The 22,124-nt window shown below is 46.3% G+C and overlaps 1 protein-coding gene across 1 annotated transcript in view; it reads right to left on the reverse strand.

The window, feature by feature from the left end:
- slc22a23b (solute carrier family 22 member 23b) overlaps positions 1–20,379 on the reverse strand; it is a 95,535-nt gene extending 75,156 nt beyond the window's left edge. Inside the window, exons 1-3 of the mRNA XM_078198995.1 lie at positions 19,620–20,379; positions 2,570–2,673; positions 1,770–1,924 (exon numbers count right to left, since the gene is read on the reverse strand). Coding sequence (XP_078055121.1) covers positions 1,770–1,924; positions 2,570–2,673; positions 19,620–20,063 — 703 coding nt within the window. The 5' untranslated portion in view covers positions 20,064–20,379. The remainder of the gene's footprint in view (positions 1–1,769; positions 1,925–2,569; positions 2,674–19,619) is intronic.
- Between the last annotated feature and the right edge of the window lie 1,745 nt (positions 20,380–22,124).

Raw genomic sequence — 22,124 nt, forward strand, 5'->3', positions numbered from 1 at the left:
CACTGGGAATCTAATAGGGTGCACCCAGAAAGAAGTCAAAGATTTGGCCACAACTTTTCAATGTTCCTTCATCGTCCTGTGGAACTACTTGAACACACGTGCCACACTCGCTGCTCAAGGGACAGAATGATAATTCGGTATCTATAGACCTGTTGGCCTAACAATTTGTGGGGAAACTCACTATTTGTTGCTCGAGATCAAACTTGTAAACATCTAGAAACATGCGGGTTAAATCAAGGATGGCCAGAGTGCATTTGTTAACTAATTTAATGGAGGTCTTCCTGGGGTGAAGTTTATTTATTAGTCACAAGTAGGCCTACATTAACACTGCAGTGAAGTTACTGTGAAAATTCCCCTAGTCGCCACACTCTGGCATCTGTTTGGGTACACTGAGGGAGAATTTAGCACGGCCAATGCATCCAATCAGCACGTCTTTGGACTATGGGAGGAAAACAGAGCACCCGGAGGAAACCCACGCAGACACGGGGAGAACGTGCAGACTCTGCACAGACAGTGACCCAAACTGGAATCGAACCCGGGTCCCTGGTCTTGCGAGGCAGCAGTGCTAATCACCGGAAAGAGACCAATCAGATAGATAAGAGAATTGAAGCGTGAACACAGATGTGATCTACATGGATTTTCAGAAGGTGCAAGAAAAATCCAGGCACGTCGATAAAGGGGAACACAACGACAGGAGGTTAAGTTGACCTCAGGAAACAAGAGGCTCGTTAACTCGTGGGCCAGAGAGTCTCAGAGGTGAGCCATCTACATGTCCAGGAACGGAGGCTCCACTGATCTTAACAGCCAGGTCTCATTAACCTGCTATTTGCCAACCTCAAGCTAAATCCCCGTGGTTAAAATTAGGTGGCATGAGGCTGCCACTGAAAACTGGCGTAAGGGAGTACCTGAGAAGTGACAGGTGGCCAGAGGAACCATATGGGCCACCAAGAAAATAAATAACAGAAGAACCTGGACTTAGCCTTCTCTTCCGACCCTGGCATCTACTCCCAACAGATTTGATTTATTATTGTCATGTGTATTAACATGGTGAAGAGTATTGTTTCTTGCGCGCTATACAGACAAAACATACCGTTCATAGCTAAGGAAAGGAGAGAGTGTAAAATGTTAGGGTGTGGAGAAAGATCAACTTAATGCAAGGTAAGTCCATTCAAAAGTCTGACAGCAGCAGGGAAGAAGCTGTTCTGGAGTCGGTTGAGTTGGTTCTTGAGACGCGACCTCAGACTTTTGTATCTTCTTCCCGATGGAAGGTGGTGGAAGAGAGAATGTCCAGGGTGCGTGGGGTCCTTAATTATGCTGGCTGCTTTGCCGAGGCAGCGGGAAGTGTAGACAGAGTCAATGGATGGGAGGCGGGTTTGCGTGATGGATTGGGCTACATTCACGACCTTTTGTAGTCCCTTACAGTCTTGGGCAGAGCAGGAGCCGTACCAAGCTGTGATACAACCAGAAAGAATGCTTTCTATGGTGCATCTGTAAAAGTTGGAGAGTCGTAGCTGACATGCCAAATTTCCTTAGTCTTCTGAGAAAGTAAAATAGAGGCATTGGTGGGCTTTCTTATAGTGTTGGCATGGAGGGACCAGGGCAAGTGCAACCAGAGAACAGAGACCATCACTGGTTCGTCACTCGGATTTCAGGTTAAAATAGCAAATCAATATCAGTCACCTTCCTGAGGGATAAGTATTTATCGAGTTAAGAGGCTACTAGGAATTCTACCCATGTAACATTGCTGCTTTATCAAGTGTTCTACTCACGTGTAACGTAGAGAGTGAGGAATATTCCTGCCAGGCAAAATCCCTCAAAAAACCTTAAAGTGCTGAACATGGTCACATTCACTGAGAGCGCCACGATTAAGCCAAAGACCAAGACGAAGATGACCGAGAGGACCAGCACCAGCTGCCGACCAACCCTATAGAATTAGACGGAAACTAGATAATTAGAAGACAGTCTCTCAAACAGCAATGCTAAGATGCTCTTCCATTTCGCAATTAGAAAAATAAAACTCAACAGAAAGACCCTGACTTTATGACAGATTCACCCAAGGAGAAAAACCGTGGGGTGGCACGATGACAGTGGTTAGCACTGCTGCCTCACAGTGCCAGGGACCCGGGTTCAGGTCCGTGTGGAGTTTGCACGTTCTCCTTGTGTCTGCATGGGTTTCCTCCGGCTGCTCCAGTTTCCTCCCACAGTCCAAAGATGTGCAGGTTTGGTGGATTGCCCATGATAAATTGCCCCTTAGTGTCTAGGGGGATTAACAGGGTAAATGCATGGGGTTGCGGGAATAGGGCCTGGGTGGGATTGTTGTCGGTGCAGGCTCGATGGGCCAAATGGCCACCTTCTGCACTGTAGGGATTCAATGATTCTCTGAACCTCTAGTCGGTTTTGCCCCAAAGCTTTGGGCCTTTGCTCACCTTGGATCTTTAATCCGTCAAAAAGAACAATCGACATGACAGAAAAATAAATCTTACTCAAGTACAGGACCCCATTTAATCCTACTCAAAATTTCCCAAATGTAACGGACATTCGACTACAGGGATTTGCAAGAAAAACTTACCAATCTGCTAAGCTTCCCATCACCAAATAACCAACAATCAATCCAACCAATAACGAGAACTTGGCAATATGCACTTTCCAGGAAAAATTGCAAACCAGATGCCACTGGAAAGGAAGAAATAGTAACACTTAGAACATTGTTAATTGCGAGCACAGTTTCCGTGTCAAAATAATCATGCTACTTGATAACACATGGTTCCTGCAGTTATTGGAAATGTTGTGAGCGCAGCTCTCCCTCCATCCCCCTGCCATTGGCCACTCTGGTAGGCTTAACAAGACAGCTAGTGCTCTGTTCCAGGTGCAAGTTATTTTCTCTTGTGTCTGCCTGTTCCCCAACAGGGCTGCACGGTGGCACAGCGGTTAGCACTGCTGTCTCAGCACCAGAGACACAGGTTCGACTCTGGCTTGGGTCACTGTCTGTGCAGAATCTGTACATTCTCCCAGTGTCTGCGTGGGTTTCCTCTGGGTGCTTTGGTTTCCTCCCACAGTCTGAAAGACGTGCTGGTTAGGTGTATTGGCCGTGCTAAATTCTTCCTCGGAGTACCCGAACAGGCACCAGAGTGTGTGGCAACTAGGGGATTTTCACAGTAACTTCATTGCAGAGCTAATTGTGATACTAATAAATAAACTTAAATCTCCCAAAAAACAAATCTTTACAATCTCGATTGTCAAACGGGACTGTTCCCATCCTGATTGATTATGGTCCCAATTTTCTAATGTTGCAAAACTCCCGTCCTCCCCCTATTCCTTTAAAAAGGGTGGTAATTTAGTCAGCTTTATTCTTGAATTAATGTCGTATTTTGGGTAGACGGTGCTTATGTTACGAATATCACTGATAACAATCAGCACGGAGAGAGGAAAGGAACAAACATTGAGATTAATGAACTCAGACTCTAGAATCAACAACGCAGCACATCTATAAAAGGCTGAAAATGAGATGCTGGGATGTTCATTGCTTTAGCACAATGAGGGACACAATGGACAGCTTGGTCTTTTGTACTGGTTTTAAATGCAATTCAACTTGACATGCTCATTCATGATTTACCACTCATTGGATAACAAGCATAGCTCACTGTGGGTGCATCTACATCACAAGTACATATTGATAGGTGATAATCCCCCAAAAAATGCACTAAAGGACTGTATTAAATAGAGAAGCCTGGTCAAGGATACTACCAGTAAGAAGTTTAACAACACCAGGTTAAAGTCCAACAGGTTTATTTGGTAGCAAAAGCCACACAAGCTTTTGGAGCTCCAAGCCCCTTCTTCACCTGAAGAAGGGGCTTGGAGCTCCGAAAGCTTGTGTGGCTTTTGCTACCAAATAAACCTGTTGGACTTTAACCTGGTGTTGTTAAACTTCTTACTGTGTTTACCCCAGTCCAACGCCGGCATCTCCACATCAAGGATACTACCAGCATCGTTATTCCAACAGGATATACATCTTGATCTACTCAGACAACTATGTCAAGGTGCAACACTGAATACCAAATTGTTTGGTGGTACAGAACTCAAACACTGCCGAAAAGAGATGTTGCTGAAGCTTTTCATCCAGCCCTCATCAGGAAACGCAAGAAAACCAAACCTCAAACAATTTATGCCACAGGGGGAGGGTGCCGATTGGCAAGATGTTGCCATGGAGAAAGCAACAAGGAACTTGCGAGCTACTTGGGAAATTCTAAAGCAAAGACTCAAGGTTTGAACACATCCCTGTTCACTGCGAGTCCCATTGCTGACCCCCTGCGGCAGACTAGTGATGGAGACAAATTCCGCAGCCCCCTCGTCCTGAAGTGAATGTAGTCAGCGGCCCCGGCATAAAGTGCAGCCGTCATCTCGTGGATGCATTTGTGAGCAGATGACTGCAAGATGCCACAAAGGTCACCCGTTGGGCCCTGAAACAATCTGCTGGCATAACAGTTCAGGGCTGCCGTGATCTTCAGAGAGGGAGTGGGTGCCCTTCTCTGCAAGCCGCAAGGTTTGATAGAAGGTGGCAGAGGTGCCGCACTGTCTCCATTGTGAGGTGGAGTCTCTGACGGCACCTGTTGTCCAACAGCTCCATGAAGAACACCCAGATCCTGTGCACCCTTGTGCTCCTTTGCGTATGCCTTTGAACCCCATCTTTGGCCCGGTGAGTGATTAAACCTCGAGCCTGCCCTGTGGCCTCCTGGCACAGGATTCTCCCTAGTTGCAGCCTGTCTTAACTGCTGGAGTCTTTGCTTCTCTACCGTATTGATTAGTTTAATCACCTGCTCCACCCCAAGATAGCTCAGAACTCAGAAGAACGAGAGACAGTCAGGTTAATTTCCATCACGTTACCTGCACACCCTCCCAACACCCCTTGTCCTCGGCAGCTGTCATCCCTACGCCTTATCTGGCAGCTGGCACTCATGTCTGTAGTCCTTCCAATTTCATCCCCCAACCTGCTCATTACCATCCTGCCTTCTCTTTTAGGGTCTCATCCTCCCAGCCCCTTAAGCTTGTCCTCCTTCAGTCTCATCACTCCTTTCCCACTCCCCCCACCAAACCTCACGAGCCCCGCTCCCACAAAGGTCCATACCCCCCAGGCCACCAATTGTAAACCGTGCACACATTCTCACTCCTTTGTCACCCAGGCAGGAGAATCATTCAGGGCAGTGGGCAGCTGTGACAACAGAAAGCCTTTACATCGCACTCTGGGCTGTGAAGGTTATGATGTGGAGATGCCGGCATTGGACTGGGGTAAACACAGCGAGAAGTCTCACAACACCAGATTAAAGTCCAACAGGTTTATTTGATATACATCTCTTTAACCTGTGCTTAACCCTCTCTCCACTCACATTGTCTGTACCTTTAAGACTTGATTACCTGTAAAGACTTGCATTCCAACCATTATTTTGTAAATTGAGTTTGTGCCTTTATATGCCCTGTTTGTGAACTGAACTCCCACTCACCTGATGAAGGGGCAGCGCTCCGAAAGCTAGTGACTTGTGCTACCAAATAAACCTGTTGGACTTTAACCTGGTGTTGTGAGACTTCTTACTGTGAAGGTTAGGCAGATAGGCTGAAGGTGTCAGGACAACAGATACCAGCCGCGACCTCCATCCCGGGGGAGAACCAACCCCCGCCTCACCCCCTAGGCTCCTTGATCCATCCTCCCTCTGCAGCTGGCCAGTGGATATTGTCCCCTTGTACACCCTGATACAAGGTGGACAGGTTCTCACCTCCTTCCTCCCTCTGAGACCAAGACACCTGGCTCCCGTTTTTCAAAAGCACCCGTGACATCACACTGAAGGGCAGGGTCTTAACTTTCAACTTTGACCTCGCTAATGACATTGAAATTCATTCAAGTCACGGTCTCGCTCTTTCTGGGCGTAAACCTCATCGCGTCGTCGGGGAGGGTGCGGGAACAGCGCGATTGGAAATCTTGCTCGTTTTTGCAGCCCAACAGGTTCTCGCCCACGGGGAACAGACACAGAGAATCATGGCCAATGAACTCAATTAAAATCATCATGTACTCAGGAGGGGATACAAGGACGTTAATCTAAATAATTTAAAAAATGATTCTATCAGCATGTGGTCAGAGTTTTTGTTTCAAGTTTATTTATTAGTGTCGCAAGTAGGCTTATATTAACACTGCAATGAAATTACTGTGAAAATCCCCTAGTCACCACACTCCAGCGCCTATTCAGGTACACTGAGGGAGAATTTAGCATGGCCAATGCATCTAATCAGCACGTCTTTCAGACTGTGGAAGGAAACCGGCGCACCCGGAGGAAACCCACACAGACATGGGGAGAATGTGCAAACTCCGCACAGACAGTGACCCAAGCCGGGAATTGAACCCGGGCCCCTGGCGCTGTGAGGCTAACTACTGTGCCACCACCCAAAACCATACTGACGTTTGCTGGAGCCTGGGTACCTACAAGTGGCAGACTTTCCTCGCAGGGTAAAAGCTGCTCGAACATGAAGCCTCCAGGCTCCGTGTGCAGGGGTCACAAGTAGAACAAGTTGGTGAAGTACCAACTTACACGACTGAAGACGGTGGAAAATCAACTATGTTTACAACAGCAGTGATGGACAGTTTCTCAGAAATAACTTCTTTTTGTTTTTAAAAAGTCAATCATACTTTAAGAGCAAATTGCAAAAGTGCTTTCCAGCTGCATGTAGCAAGTACAGTCAGTGCACTGAAAAATAATTGGAATAACTTAAAATAGCCTGTTTCATGGACATCTTATTCGTCATTTACCATGATCAACCACTAGCTAAAAGCTTGTATTACAGTTCGATTACTGTCCTCTTACACAAGCCTGGAGATTCAGATGGTAAAATAACTCCTCCACTAATACTATCCAGAGAGTCAAAGATTCAGTCCTTGGCTTCCACGTATGCTCTAAGCACTGGACAGAGCATCAAGGGATAAATTAAAGGCTGACCCACACAGGATTATGTACTTTCCATTTCACTTCATGAACATTTGAACCTGCTCCCTCTTTTCCCCTCTTCAAGACTCCTGAGAAGCAAGTCTGCAACATCACGTCCAAGCGGAAACTTCAAGGGGTCAGGCATTGGATAATCCGAGCGATAACACCAGTGGTAGCACTCGCCTCCGAATCAGACGGTTATCGGTTCAGGCCCCACTCCGCATCTTGAGTGCACAAAGGAGGCTAACACATCAGTGTGGCACTGAGGGAGCACTGCACAGGGCAGCAGGGAGGCTCTGAGGGAGCACTGCACAGGGCAGCAGGGAGGCTCTGAGGGAGCACTGCACAGGGCAGCAGGGAGGCTCTGAGGGAGCACTGCACAGGGCAGCAGGGAGGCTCTGAGGGAGCACTGCACAGGGCAGCAGGGAGGCTCTGAGGGAGCACTGCACAGGGCAGCAGGGAGGCTCTGAGGGAGCACTGCACAGGGCAGCAGGGAGGCTCTGAGGGAGCACTGCACAGGGCAGCAGGGAGGCTCTGAGGGAGCACTGCACAGGGCAGCAGGGAGGCTCTGAGGGAGCACTGCACAGGGCAGCAGGGAGGCTCTGAGGGAGCACTGCACAGGGCAGCAGGGAGGATAAACAGAGTGCCCCTTTGCCCACACCAGTGGATACTAAAGATTCAAAAGACTTTTCTAGCTCATTGTTCCTTCACCCAACCTCATTAAAACAGGTTATACAGCAGTCAATGGGCCTTAAGCAGCTCAATGGCTGCCCAAGCCTCCGACTGCTGCGAATAGCCCATAGTGGCAGGTAAGCATATTCCCAAGCCCATCGAGTCAGTATAGCACTGAAGGCGGCCATTCAGCCCATTACATCCATGCTAACTCTGTAGAGCAATGTGCGCAGTCCCGTTCCCCTGCTCTACTCATAGTCCTGCAAGTCCAGTCCTCTCAAGTGCCCATCCAGTTTCCTTTCAAAACTATTGACTGTCTGCTTCCACCATCCTCAAGAGGCAGAGAGCTCCAAGTCTTTCCCATTCAGAGCAAAAAAGGTTCTTCCTCACATTTCTCCCACTCCCCCATATATGTTGCCCAAGACCTTAAATCTATGCCTTTTCGTCCAACTTATTCCCTCAGACATTTGCTTGAATTTACACTTTAATCCTGACACAGGATTGACCTCACGTCCCTTGCTCACTTACTGTCTGTGGGACTCCGCTGTGTACAGATGAGTTACAGTAGATGTTCCAGCAAAACAGCAGGGACTACATTTCCTAAGTGAGCTATTGATCATAAGCACTTTGGGATATGAGAAGTGTTATATAAATAGAAGCTTTCATTCTTCATTACAGCATTGTAACCCATCTCCAAACCATGCTCCCTGCAAGTTAGGAACAAGGGATCTTGAAATCACCTTCTCAAGGCCAATTAGGCATGGGCAATAAATGCTGGCCTAGCCAGTGACACACACACACACCCCGTGAAAGATTTTTTTTTAAAAAGGCTGTTTAGTTTGGCTATGGTTCCGTTGGTGGAGGTAACCCTCTGGTATCTCAGCCTAGTGTCCATTCCAGTCAGACATTCCCAGTGCTGAGCCCGTCTGCAAATTGCAGGCAATTCCCTTTTGCATTAAAAGGATAGGAAATCACGCAATGTGGGCCTCATATTCCTTGGCCAGTAACCAGTGAACATCATTCAACAGCGGGAGGGGTGGGTTGGGACACAGTTGGATCAAGAAAATGATAATGAGCTCCTGACATGAAGTTTGAAAATAGCTTTGCATCTTTCACTTCCCCAGATTTCTCTCACCCCAGCTGGCAGATTGCTGTAGATATCAACGAACCTTTGGCCTGAAAAAGTATATCAGAAAGAAACATAGAAGATAGGAGCAGGAGGAGGCCATTTGGCCCTTCAAGCCTGCTCCACCATTCATCGCAATCATGGCTGATTGTCCAACTCAATAGCCTAATCCTGCTTTCTCCCCATAACCTTTGATCTCATTCACCCCAAGTGCTATATCCAGCCGCCTTTTGAATACATTCAATGTTTTGGCATCAACTACTTTCTGTGGGAATGAATTCCACAGACTCACCACTCTTTGGGTGAAGAAATGTCTCCTCATCTCCGTCCTAAATGGTCTACCCCGAATCCACAGACTGTGACCCCTGGTTCTTGACTCCCCCACCATCTGGAACATCCTCCCTAGTCCTGTTAGAATTTTATAAGTCTCTATGAGATCCCCCCTCATTCGTCTGAACTCCAGCAAAAACAATCTTAACCTAGTCAATCTCTCCTCATGCATCAGTCCCGCCATCCCCAGAATCAGCCTGGTAAACTTCACTGCAATCCCTGAAGAGCAAGAACATCCTTCCCCAAAGTTAACACCTACAATCTCATCCAATTTTAATTAATGTTCAGGACTTTATCTATCAAAGCTAGTTTATGTACTTCACTGAGGTTCCTCTATCTGGTGTCTGAACTGTTCTCTAGCTCTACAATCCAGATCGATTCCATTCCGTCCCCCCTTAACCTGGCAGCAAACTGCAAAATCTAGCATCAGGGAGCTACTGCTCGAGACCCTTGGGATTGGTCCCCAACAACTGGAAGGGATTTGTGGGTGTAGGGAAGAGTGGAATCCACCACAGCTAAGGACTGGGGGGAGGGGGGGGGTGCGGGTTTACAAAATTGGTGCTGGAGGGACGGAGGAGAGAGGGGCCACATGCTCCCCCAGAATGCCATGAAAGGTACTTACTTTGCGGATTCCTGTAACTCTCACCTGGGACGCAGTGGTATTGTCGCTGGATTAGTAATCCAGTGAAATACTCTGGGGACCTGGGTTCGAATCCCGCCACGGCTGAAGGCAAAAGGTGATTTCAATAAAAATGAAGAATTAAAAGTCTACTGATGACCCTGAAACTATTGCCAATTGTCAGAAAAACCTATCATAGAAATCATAGAAACCCTACAGTGCAGAAGGAGGCCATTCGGCCCATCGAGTCTGCACCGACCACAATCCCACCCAGACCAGACTCCCACATCCCTACATATTTTACCCACTAATCCCTCTAACCTACGCATCTCAGGACACTAAGGGGCAATTTTAACATGGCCAATCAACCTAACCCGCACATCTTTGGACTGTGGGAGGAAACCGGAGCACCCGGAGGAAACCCACGCAGACACAAGGAGAATGTGCAAACTCCACACAGACAGTGACCCGAGCCGGGAATCGAACCCGGGACCCTGGAGCTGTGAAGCAGCAGTGCTAACCACTGTGCTACCGTGCCGCCTTGGTTCATTGGTACCGTGCCGCCTATCTGGTTCATTAGGGTCCTTTAGGGAAGGAAATGTGCCATCCTTAACTGGTCTGGCCTACATGTGATTCACTCTTAATTGCACCCATGGAGGAGCAACAAATGCTGATGAATTTTAAAATTGAGTTCCCAATTGCTCTGAGTGCACGTACTCTTCCCCTCTGTTGTTGGATACGGAGATACTTCAACATCCAAAGTCTTCTACATGACAGTGGGGCATGTGCTCCGTATGCGACCATTGAGCCTCTCCTGCCTGTCTTGGGGGTGGAGAGCGGAGGCTTTATTTTTGTAATGTTTGAATGCACGCCTTTTAACAGCGAGCAATCAGAGGAGATTTGGCCATTAAAAAAAAGCATCACACCTGAGCCTTATCTGATCTTCACTCAACATCCCCACGCACACACCTGTCTAGTGGGAGTTACTGCGTAGAAACTCATTTTTCTTACGAAAGCCCAGGGATGATGGCAGCGTGCCAATTAAGATCAACACAACCGGGAATCGAACCTGGAAACTACTGCTCAATGTTATACCAGCTCCCTTAAGAGCACAGGGAAGTTACACGAGGGAAATGGTCCAATTGGAGTGCAGATTGCAGCAAGCTGCAGTTTTACAATAACTCCCCACTGCTGAGGATTTGAAACATCTACCCTCTTATCCCAAAATAATTTGGGAAGTTGCTTCATTATTAGAAGGTGCATTTAGAAAGAAAAGTCTCCAAATCATGATTTTTCCCACCACAAAACCAGATCACATTGCTGTGTGACCTTAGGAACAGAAGCAGGCCATTCAGCCCCAAAGAATCTGCTCCACTAATCGATAAGTCCATGGCTGATTGGATTGTGGTCTCAATTCCACTTTCCTGTCAAACTCCCCCCATAATCCCTTTGACAAAAATCTAACTCCTGCCTTGAATAAATTCAAATGACTCAGTTTCCTTCATGGAGAAGGAGAATTCCACAGACTAACGACCCGAGAATAACATTTCTTACCTTTGTGTTAAGGTGGGAGACTCCTTATTCTTAAACTGTGTCCCCTAGAGCTCAAGTCTCCCCCACAAGTGGGAACAACCTCCCAGTATTTACCCTATTAAGTCCCCTCAGGGCCTTGCATGTTTCAATAAGATCACCCCTCATTCTTCTGAACTCCAATAGTTTATAGGCTCAACCTTTATAAGATAAGCCCTTCATGCCAGACATGAGTCGAGTAAACCTTCTCTGAACTATTTCTAACAATATCATTTTTCAAATGAGACCAAAACTGTTCCTGATGTGGTCTAACCAATGCCCTGTACAGCTGCAGTAAAACTTCCCTGCTTTCATGTTCCATTCCCCTTACAATATCGACATTCCATGTCCCTTCCTAATCACTTGCTGCATCTGCATACTAACGTTTTGCGAATCATTTACCAGGGCATCCAGATCATTGCAGAACTCTGGTGCACAATCTAGTACACGGCTTTTCAATTTTCCTGCCAATATGAACAAATTTACATTTTCTCACTGTTCTCCATCCATCAATTTTTTGCCCAGTTACTTCATCTATCTATATCCTTTTGCAGACACTACTCACTCCTGACAACTTACTTTCCTACCGATCATATTCTGCTTCGTTAGTCCAATCAATGCTAATATGCTACCCCCCCCCCCCCCCACGAGGTGATCCCATCTTGTGAAATAACCTTTGATGCAACACACTTTTCAAACGCCCTACACGTACACCACATCTACAGCCTCCCCTTTATCTACATTGTTCATTACCACCTCAGAAAATTTCCCTTTCACAGAACCATGCTGACTCTGCCTGAACCCATGATGATTTTGACAGTATCCTGTTATAACCTCCTTAATATTGGGTTCTAGTACAGGTATCAGACCCCCATCCGGCATCCCAGATTCTGGAAGGACCTGAAACCAGTTTACATTCTGGGTAGTGATAAGTGCATGCTAGGCAAAGGACCCACAATCCATAATACACTCAAATCCAGCACAAACCCAGTCCCGAGCTTCCCAGATACAGGGCCTGATACATAGAAACATAGAAGATAGGAGCAGGAAGAGGCCATTTGGCCCTTCGAGCCTGCTCCACCATTCTTCGTGATCATGGCTGATCATCCAACTCAATAGCCTAATCCTGCTTTCTCCCCATAACCTTTGATCCCATTCACCCCAAGTGCTATATCCAGCCGCCTCTTGAATACATTCAATATTTTGGCATCAACTGCTTCCTGTGGTAATGAATTCCACAGGCTCACCACTCTTTGGGTGAAAAAATGTCTCCTCATCTTCATTCTAAATGGTCTACCCCAAATCCACAGACTGTGACCCCCTGGTTCTCGACACACCTACCATCAGGAATATCCTTCCTGCAACTACCCTGTCTAGTCCTGTTAGAATTTTATAGGTCTCTATAAGATCCCCCCCCTCATCCGTCTGAACTCCAGCGAAAACGATCCTAACCTAGCCAATCTCTCCTCGTACATCAGTCCCGCCATCTCCGGAATCAGCCTGGTAAACCTTCGCTGCACTCCCTCGAGAGCAAGAACATCCTTCCTCAGAAAAGGAGACCAAAACTGCACACAATACTCTAGGTGTGGCCTCACCAAGGCCCTGTATAATTGCAACCACACATCCCTGCTCCTGTACTTGAAACCTCTTGCAATGAAGGTCAACATGCCATTTGCCTTCTTTACCGCCTGCTGCCCCTGCATGCTTACCTTCAGCAACTGGTGCACAAGGCCACCCAGGTCCCGCCACACATTCCACACTCCCAATTTGCAGCCATTCAGGTGGTACCTGTAATTTCCCCCGACCTCGCTGCGTACAAACGAACCACTCCATTTCCTTAGATTAGAACATTTCTATCTTGATTTCATAAGACTTTCTGGATAGCTGGAGCTAAAATAGAAGCTGCCCTCCCACTCCAGGGATCAGATCAGAAGATTGAAGGCATAAATCTTTGGGAAAATCTTTGTACAGAAACCAATTAAGTCAGAGTCACTTTAGTGATCAGAAAATCTTAATTGAAACGCAAGATATGGGTTGGGAAACAGACTATTCTATTCTATCTGTACATCGAACCATAAACAGATTAATCGAGGAGCCAGCCCATACATTAGAATCTCCCTTTCAATTTGCTTTACTTCAAGGGAATACAACATGAAGGCAAACCCATGACATATTTCACTGTGGTCCTGACAAAAAGGTTTCAACCCAGAACATAAACTCATTGTTTCTCGTTACAGATGCTGAGAGGCCTGCTTTGTAGTTTCAGCACATTTTTTTTTTAATCCACTATGTACAGTTGCCCTGGCTAAGCTTTAGTTCTGACAGTAGCACCCAGACTCCATGCACGACTGCATTGTGTATTGCCATAGAATATCACAGAGCCACAAAAGGTGGTTACTTGACCCGTTGTGCCTGTGTCAGTCCTTTGAAAGGGCTATCCGAATAGCCCCCAAACTTCAGCCCTTTCCTCACTGCCTGGTACACGTTTCCCCTTTCAGATGTCTTTAATTCTCTTGTCCAAAAATGCAACATCCCAGCTTCAAGATCTAGAAAATTCCATGGGACCCTTTGAACTCAGCCCACACATTACTGACAGCAAGCCCACGCTCACAACTGTTAAAACATAGCTTTCTATTTTAGAAATTCTAGATGGAAAAGTGAACTATTTTGCTTTGGGCAATAAGATGACTTGTCGTTCAATCATTCGCTCAGAAATATAAAACTGAGTTCACTCGGTTAGCAGAATTGTCACATTTTCGAAAAGGGGCGTATTTCCAGGAATTTGTCATTTTTAAAATCAAACTATTGACAGAAAAAGGACATTTCAACTTAAAGGTTTATATCGTAGAATCCTTACAGCACAGGAGGCGGCAATTCGGCCCATTAACTCTGCACCAACAACAATCTCACCCAGGCCCTATTCCCCCACAATCCCACACATTTACCCCACTAATCCACACATCCTGGGACACTATGGGCAATTTCCCATGGCCAATCAACCTAACCCGCACATCTTTGGACTGTGGGAGGAAATCAGAACACTGGAGGAAACCCACGTAGACATTTGAGAATGTACCAACTCCACACAGATCAAGCTTCAAGAAGGCAGCTCACCACCACCTTCAAGGGCAATTAGGGATGGAATATAGCAGTGAACTCACGTTAAAATGGCAGCTATTCTTTCTCCAACTTTAAAAGGAGATAACAGAGATGGGCTCTGAGGAAGTGTAATGTTTCTAAACTAGGGATTAGTCAAATTTAAGACTCACTTCCAACTCTGAGTTAACCAATTAAAGCAAATAAATTGAGAGGTTAAAGGGGCGACCCCTTAAAGGGAAACCGCCTTAAAAACAAATCACAAATTAAACTTACAAACCTCAAACCATAAATGTGATTAAAGGGGTCAATAAGGCTCCCAGTTTCTGCGGTGCCCAATGGGCATGGAAGACCTAGATGGTGCCCGTGGACATCACGTGCCCTCTCCAGGCCACAAATGTAGCCACAGTAGAGGGGCAAAAAGTCAGGTCAGATGACCCCCCCTTCCCCCCGATCGCCTGGACTTGTTAATGGCAAGTTTAGCCAGGCCCAGATTCATGGAGGTCCTCCTCTTTCCCCACCTCCCCTTTCACACCGAGTGCTCGAAGATCAGGAGTGTGGGGCTGAGGCACAAACAAAACCGTAACAAGACTTTAAGAAACTGAAAAGGGAGTGCAGTCTAAGACTTGCTTCCTCTAGGACTGCCTGTTCAAAATGCAATTTAAAGACTGCAGCGACACAAATCAACAACATTGATAGCTCCGCTGTGAACTGGAACACTGTACTTTTAATCAGCTGCTGCAATTAGTCTTTAATGTTGTATTTTATTTTGAAGGAAAATATTAGTCTGCGTACCAGGAAGTAACAACATTGCTATGAGTAACCCTACTGTCATGAGAAAAAAAGAACTGTCAAGAGGCAAGTAAAAACAACAGGGCCCAGTCTGCTGCAGCTCATTCTCATTCTGAGCATGCAAGAAGAAAGAAACTCCATAACAAAAGCTTATGTTACATTATTCTCACAAAGAGGGGGTTTCCACCAAACAGCAGATTATTGGACTTGCTGCTTCCATTGGGGTGGGGGGGGGGGGGGGGGGGGGAGGCTAAACTTTGAAAAGAGTAAATTAATCATTTGCAGGCACTTCCTACATTTTTTAAAGTTTTAGTCAGGCTTACATTAACACTGCAATGAAAGTACTGTGAAAATCCCCTAGTCGCCACACTCCGGCGCCTGTTCGGATACACTGAGGGAGAATTTAGCATGGCCAATGCACCTACCCAGCATGTCTTTTGGACTGAGAGAGGAACCAGAGCACCCGAAAGAAACCCACGCAGACACGGGGAGAATGTGCAGACTCCACACAGTGACCCAAGCCAGGAATCGAACCTGGGTCCCTGGTGCTATGAGGCAGCTGTGCTAACCACTGTGCCGCTCCTGTCTTTCACGAACATGCATTGAATTGGAAAGTATTATTTGAGAGGATTAATAAATAATATAGTAGCTTTCACTCCATAACATTCAGATCCTAGAATGTAACCTTTGAGGGGAAGCAACATATTAAGCATACTCCTCGGTTTAGGCTTACTGCTCGATAGGGCAGCTGGTGGCCTTGGGCTGCACAACCCAGGATGCAGAATACCTAACCAGGAGGAGCACTGCTCCTTTGCAGGTAGCCTGAAACGTCCCAGCTAAAACAAGAACCGTCCCTTGTTCGCTGCACCAGTTTTAACCCGACGTCACTGACTTGGAGCAAAACGATTCATGGGAATAGATGAACGATTCATGGGAATCTATTCAGAACAACCGGCTTTCTTTCCCAATACAAGACTATAAGATACAGGAGCAGAATTAGGCCATTCCACCCATCGAATCTGCTCTGCCATTCGATCATGGCTGAAATTTCTCAACCCCATTCTCCCATCTTTTGCCCATAACCTTTGATCCCCTTACCATTCAAGACCCTATCTCCGTCTTAAATACACTCAATGACCTGGCCTTCACAGTCTTCGGTGACAATGAGTTCCATAGATTCACCACCCTATAGCTGAAGAAATTTCTCCTCATCTCAGTTCTAAAGGGTCGTTCCTTTATTCTGAGACTGTGCCCTTGGATCCTAGTCTCTCCTACTTATGGAAACATCTTCCCCATGTCCACTCTACCCAGGCCTTTCAACATTCTTTAAATTGCAATGAGATCCCCTTTCACCCTAAACTCCATTGGGTACCAGAGTTGTCAAATGCTCCTCATACATTAAGCTTTTCATTTCCAGAATCATTTTCGTGAACCTCCTCTGGACCCTCTCCAAGGCCAGCGCATCCTTCCTTAGGTGCAGGCCCAAAATTTCTTGCAATATTCTAAATGTGGTCTTGCCAGAGCCTTAAAGCCTCAGCAAAACGTCCCTGCTTTTGTATTCTAGTTCTCTCAAAACAGGGAGAATGTGCAAACTCCACACAGACAGTCACCTGAGGCTGGAATTGAACCTGGGTCCCTGGCGCTGAGAGGCAGCAGTGCTAACCACTGTGCCACCGTGTCCTTTAGGGAAACTAACCCATCACCCACCCTGGCTTATATGTGACTCCAGTCACAGAACATGTGGTTTACTCAAACGTGCTCTAGGTAACTGAGGATGGGTAATAAATACTACCTTATTGCTGTCATGTATAACCAAGAACATTTTCTTTAAAAAAAACTTCCTAAAATCCCTGAGCTAGGAAAGAGAAGTACTTTACCTAAACCCACCGATTTGAGGAAACAGCCAAGAGAAACATTTTTAAATTTGGACAGTTTCTTCTCCACGCTTGATGACTAATGTATTGTGATCTATACATTGTCCTTTGGGTGACCCTAGGTAATAGGAGGTCAGGGCCACCAAGTTGCCTTCTCTTTTCCAGTTTCTTTCCTCTCCCCAAAACTGACGATGTGAATATGGGAAATGCCGTGCTTATCCAATAGGATAGCCACAATGTGGATTATTTCCCGGCAGTTGGGCCCTTCGAAGCTGTTATACAGTAAGTATCATTACAGAGCTGCAATAGCTTTGAGAGTAGAATCAAGTTATACTGCCAACCCTGCACTACTCAAAATGGAGGGAGAAGGATAAACAGTAGTCCTCTATGCAAACACACTCAGAGATGGTGCTGTTTCCCCAGTGAATAGTCAATCCAGGGAGGTAAAATTTCATGTTCAGTCAGTCATGTTGAGTTTGTATGACTATTCTAATTCACCTCAGTGCCCTGATTGATAAGATGCAAATCAGCATTTCTGTTCTTGATCGGTATCTGCTTACACCTGCTGGAGGTGGACGTCGAGGAGGTCAAGTTCCGGTTTAGCCTTAAAGGGCCCTGCGACAAAGAACTTGTAGACAAGGCCCAACATCAATGCATGGATAATGGGCCTGGTACCTCCCCCAGCAAATCCACCAGAACTGGACTAATAAGGGCAACACTGGGCCCCAGTGTAACCAGGACAGACACCAGCACAAGGTGAAGCTCAGCATAAAGCCTAAATCAGGATTTTTTTGATCAGTTCACATCTTGCAGTGCCCATTGGTTGTTGGAACAGGTGGCGAGAAAAATTGTCTGAAAAAGAAAATTATAAAGTCCCAGCAACAACGAGAGACGTAGTTCATTATTCCAACAATATTTAGTCAAAAGCTGTTAAGACAGCCAGCTCTTTATCAAAGGTAGAAAAGGTTCCAGTGAACTGCCTGGAATGCTATTTTGTAGTCGCTGCAATTGTACCTGGAAAGCCTGGCTGAAGATAATCTCTGCACACCAAATATCTGAACGCCCTTCGGTCGTGTTCATTATTGTGTGGCCAAAAACATGAATACCCCGGGGATAACCGGCCTATCACACCTACCCCTCAATATCCAGTCTATGAGTGGGGGAATTGAATACTTGTTAAAAGTAATATAGATTCCACCACCTGTGGCACTGCATCTCAATATAACACAGCTCCTGCAACAGCAAATAAGAAAATTGGTGGGTGGGAGAAAGAGGGGCAGAAGATGATGATTATTTTTTAAAAAATCAAATACCAACTTAAACTTATACCTTTCACTTGCATTGAATAGACCTGTGGCTGTCCCTGTCTGAAACTGCTTTAAAATTATCCCACAGGATTTGGAAGTGCATTTAAGTGTCCATGCCTCTGTTGTTAAGAACATTGCTTTGGATGGATTGTTTTTTCAATCCCACAGTGAAAATGGGAGGAGAAACAGGAAAGGGCAAACTGAACACTATGCAAAAATTGCCTACAGCCAGAAGAATGTTGCTCCCCAGACAACTTAAAATACCTTTAAACCATTTGTTATGACCGTTTCGACATGTATGGAAGCAGCTCTAGAGTGTGACATGTAGAAGAAGTGGAATATTATTGCACTGTTGCCACTTTGAAATGTTATTTTCTCTAGACATTTTCAAACTAATAAAGTAACTTAAAAGTAAAGAAAATCCCCCACATTTATCAGGTATAATGGTTAACACTGCTGCCTCACAGCCTGGGTTTGATTCCTGGCTTGGGTCACCATCTGCGCAGATGCTCCAGTTTCCTCCCACAATCCGAAAGATGTGCTGGTTAGGTGCATTGGCCATGCTAAATTCTGTGTACCCAAACAGGCACTGGAGTGTGGCGACGAGAGGACTTTCATAGAATAGATCCCTATAGTGCAGGCCGCCGCCATTCGGCCCATCGAGTCTGCACCGACAACAATCCCACCCAGCCCCAATCCCCATAGCCCCATGTATCTATCCTACTAGTCCCCCGACACCAAGGGGCAATTTACCATAGCCAATCCACCTAACCGGCACATCTTTTGGACTGTGGGAGGAAACCGGAGCACCTGGAGGAAACCCACGCAGACATGGTGAGAATGCGCAAATTCCAGTCACCCAAGCCAGGAATTAAACACGGGTTCCTGGTGCTGTGAGGCGCCTTACATTAAATTAATCTTTCTCTACACCCTAGTTATGACTTTAACACTAGGAGAATTTCACAGTAACTTTATTGCAGTGTTAAGCCTTACTTGTGACTAATAAACTTTGACATTTTGCACTCTCTCGTTTCCTTCTCTATGAACGGTATGCTGTCTGTATAGCACGCAAGAAATGATACTTTTCATTGTATACATGTGGCAATAAGTCAAATCTAACCACCCTACTGCCACAGTAATTTCATTGCAGTGTTAATGCAAGCCTGTTTGTGACACTAATAAATAAAATATTTCATGGAATCCCTACAATGCAGAAGGTGGTGGGATATAATCCCCCCACCTATTTGTTCAGGTGGGTGATGTTCTTACCTTGGTGACTATGTTCTGGGTGAGGGCAGCGTGGATCTTGTAGTCGCGCTCCTTGCATTGGCACTCACGCTGGCTGCTGTTGCTGGGATCAGCCAAGTGGCCGCTGCTGCTGCCGCCGCTGCCGGAGTCCCGCGGGCGGCTGAGGTTGGCTCCTACCTGGGCCTGAGCGACATGGACATGGGCCATCAGGAGGCGGCTGCTGCTGCTGTTGGTGGTGCCGCCGCCGCCGCCCCCCCGGCACAGCACCTGCGGCTCGGCGGTGAAGAAGCAGTCGGAGCTGCGGCTCAGGCCGATCAGGACGGCGGGGATCCAGGTCAGCAGGATGAGCTTCTTCTGGGAGTTACCCAAACCCCCCGAGAGGGGCAACACCGTCCCGTCAAAATCCCGGCAGCGGGTCTCCGGAGACTTGCCCTCGGGGGCTGGCTGCTGCTCCTCTAGAGCCATCGAGTTTATACTTTATAAAAATATATTTATCTATGATTCTCTAAAAAAAACACCAAAAAAATCAACAAATTCCTTCTGATTTTCCAATGGATTGGAGTGGAGGCGAAAACAAAACCATTTGTACAGGGTTAAAATAGAGGCTGTTCTTAGTTCCAATTCTGTTAATATATCATATTTTAAAAAAGAGATTTCTTCCCAGTAAGAGGGGATCCAAACACACAGGAGTCAAGAGAAATTGAGTGAGTTTCAGCCGGTCACACACACTAGGCTGGGCTCATATACACCGTCCCTGCAACTGACAGCACACACACAGGGCAATGAAGGCTCTCCCCGGAACACTAATCAGCTCCTCCTCATCCTCCTCCCCCTTTCATGACTCCAGGTAATCACACCTGCCCCCCCCCCAAACACAACACGCCATCTTTCCCAAACCCCAGAAAAAAACACACACACACACTAATAGAATTAAATCATCGCATTGTGTCTGTTATTTTCCCCTATCTTTAAATGATTCCCTCTCTAAAGTCATGTTCTCAATCAGAGTGGTTGGTGAGGGGGAGTCACAGACTCCACCTGCCTGCTTGTGTGTGTGTGATTCACACCGAAACCAGCCTTAAAGCTGCATTGTCACTGTGGCTTCCAGACCCTCCCCCTACAGTTTTTCTTTAACTGGTTCTCGCTGCTCCCTCTATAGAATGTACACTCCGCCTCTATGCAATCGAAAATAAAGCCCATTCTATCATTTTTAAGAACCCAATTGAAATCAGGTTCGATGGTAATTATGTTCCATGATATCATGGAATAATCTTTCTTGAAACCCTTAAGTATTAATTATATCTCGTTTGAAAGTACTTTTTTAAAACACCGATCCCATATAAAGAGGCTATTTGGGATTAAGGGTACAATAGTGGATAGAATTGCTAAAAACGTGCAATTAGTAGGAGGTGTTTTGCGCCCAATTTCCGGTCTTATAAAAGTTTCACTTATTATTGACAGGCACTGAACAGGGATAGAATCATACAATCCCTACAGTGCAGAAGGAGGCCATTCAGCCCATCGAATCTGCACTGACCACAATCTCAACCAAGGCCCTATTCCCATAACCCCAAATCTTTACCCTGCTAATCCCCCTGACACTAGGGTCAATTTAGCATAGCCAATCTACCTAACCTGCACATCTTTTAACTGTGGGAGGAAACCAGAGCACCTGGAGGAAACCCACGCAGACACGGAGAGAATGTACAAACTCCACACAGACAGTGACCCGAGGCCGGAATTGAACCCGGGTCCCTCCCTGGCGTTGAGGCAGCAGTGCTAACCACTGTGTCACCTACATGATGTGGAGATGCCGGCGTTGGACTGGGGTAAACACAGTAAGTCCAACAACACCAGGTTAAAGTCCAGCAGGTTTATTTGGTAGCAAAAGCCACTAGCTTTCGGAACAGGCTGTTCCTTCGTCAGATGGGTGGGAGTTCTGATCACAAACAGGATACAAAGACACAAACCCAATTTACATGAATAATGATTGGAATGTGAGTCTTTACAGCTAATCAAGTCTTAAAGGTACAGACAATGTGAGTGGAGGGAGCATTAAACACAGGGTAAAGAGATGTGTATTGTCTCCAGACAGGACAGCTCAGCATAGTCTGTGTTATAGATTGACCTGAGTGGGTTTGTGATCTGTAGTCCTTTCGGTATCTTGTCTGCTTTCTTGCATCTTTGTAGAAACTTGATGTCTGTGTTGATATGCACGATCTTCTTGCAGATCCTCTCCACTTGGAGCCGGCGGTTTGCGGTGTCAATGGTAATCATGATGTGGAGATGCCGGCGTTGGACTGGGGTAAACACAGTAAGAAGTCTAACAACACCAGGTTAAAGTCCAACAGGTTTATTTGGTAGCAAAAGCCACTAGCTTTCGGAACAGGCTGTTCCTTCGTCAGGTGGGTGGGAGTTCTGATCACAAACAGGGCACAAAGACACAAACTCAATTTACATGAATAATGATTGGAATGTGAGTCTTTACAGCTAATCAAGTCTTAAAGGTACAGACAATGTGAGTGG

This window comes from Mustelus asterias, chromosome 2, assembly GCF_964213995.1.
Source record: "Mustelus asterias chromosome 2, sMusAst1.hap1.1, whole genome shotgun sequence".
Classification (NCBI taxonomy): domain Eukaryota; kingdom Metazoa; phylum Chordata; class Chondrichthyes; order Carcharhiniformes; family Triakidae; genus Mustelus; species Mustelus asterias.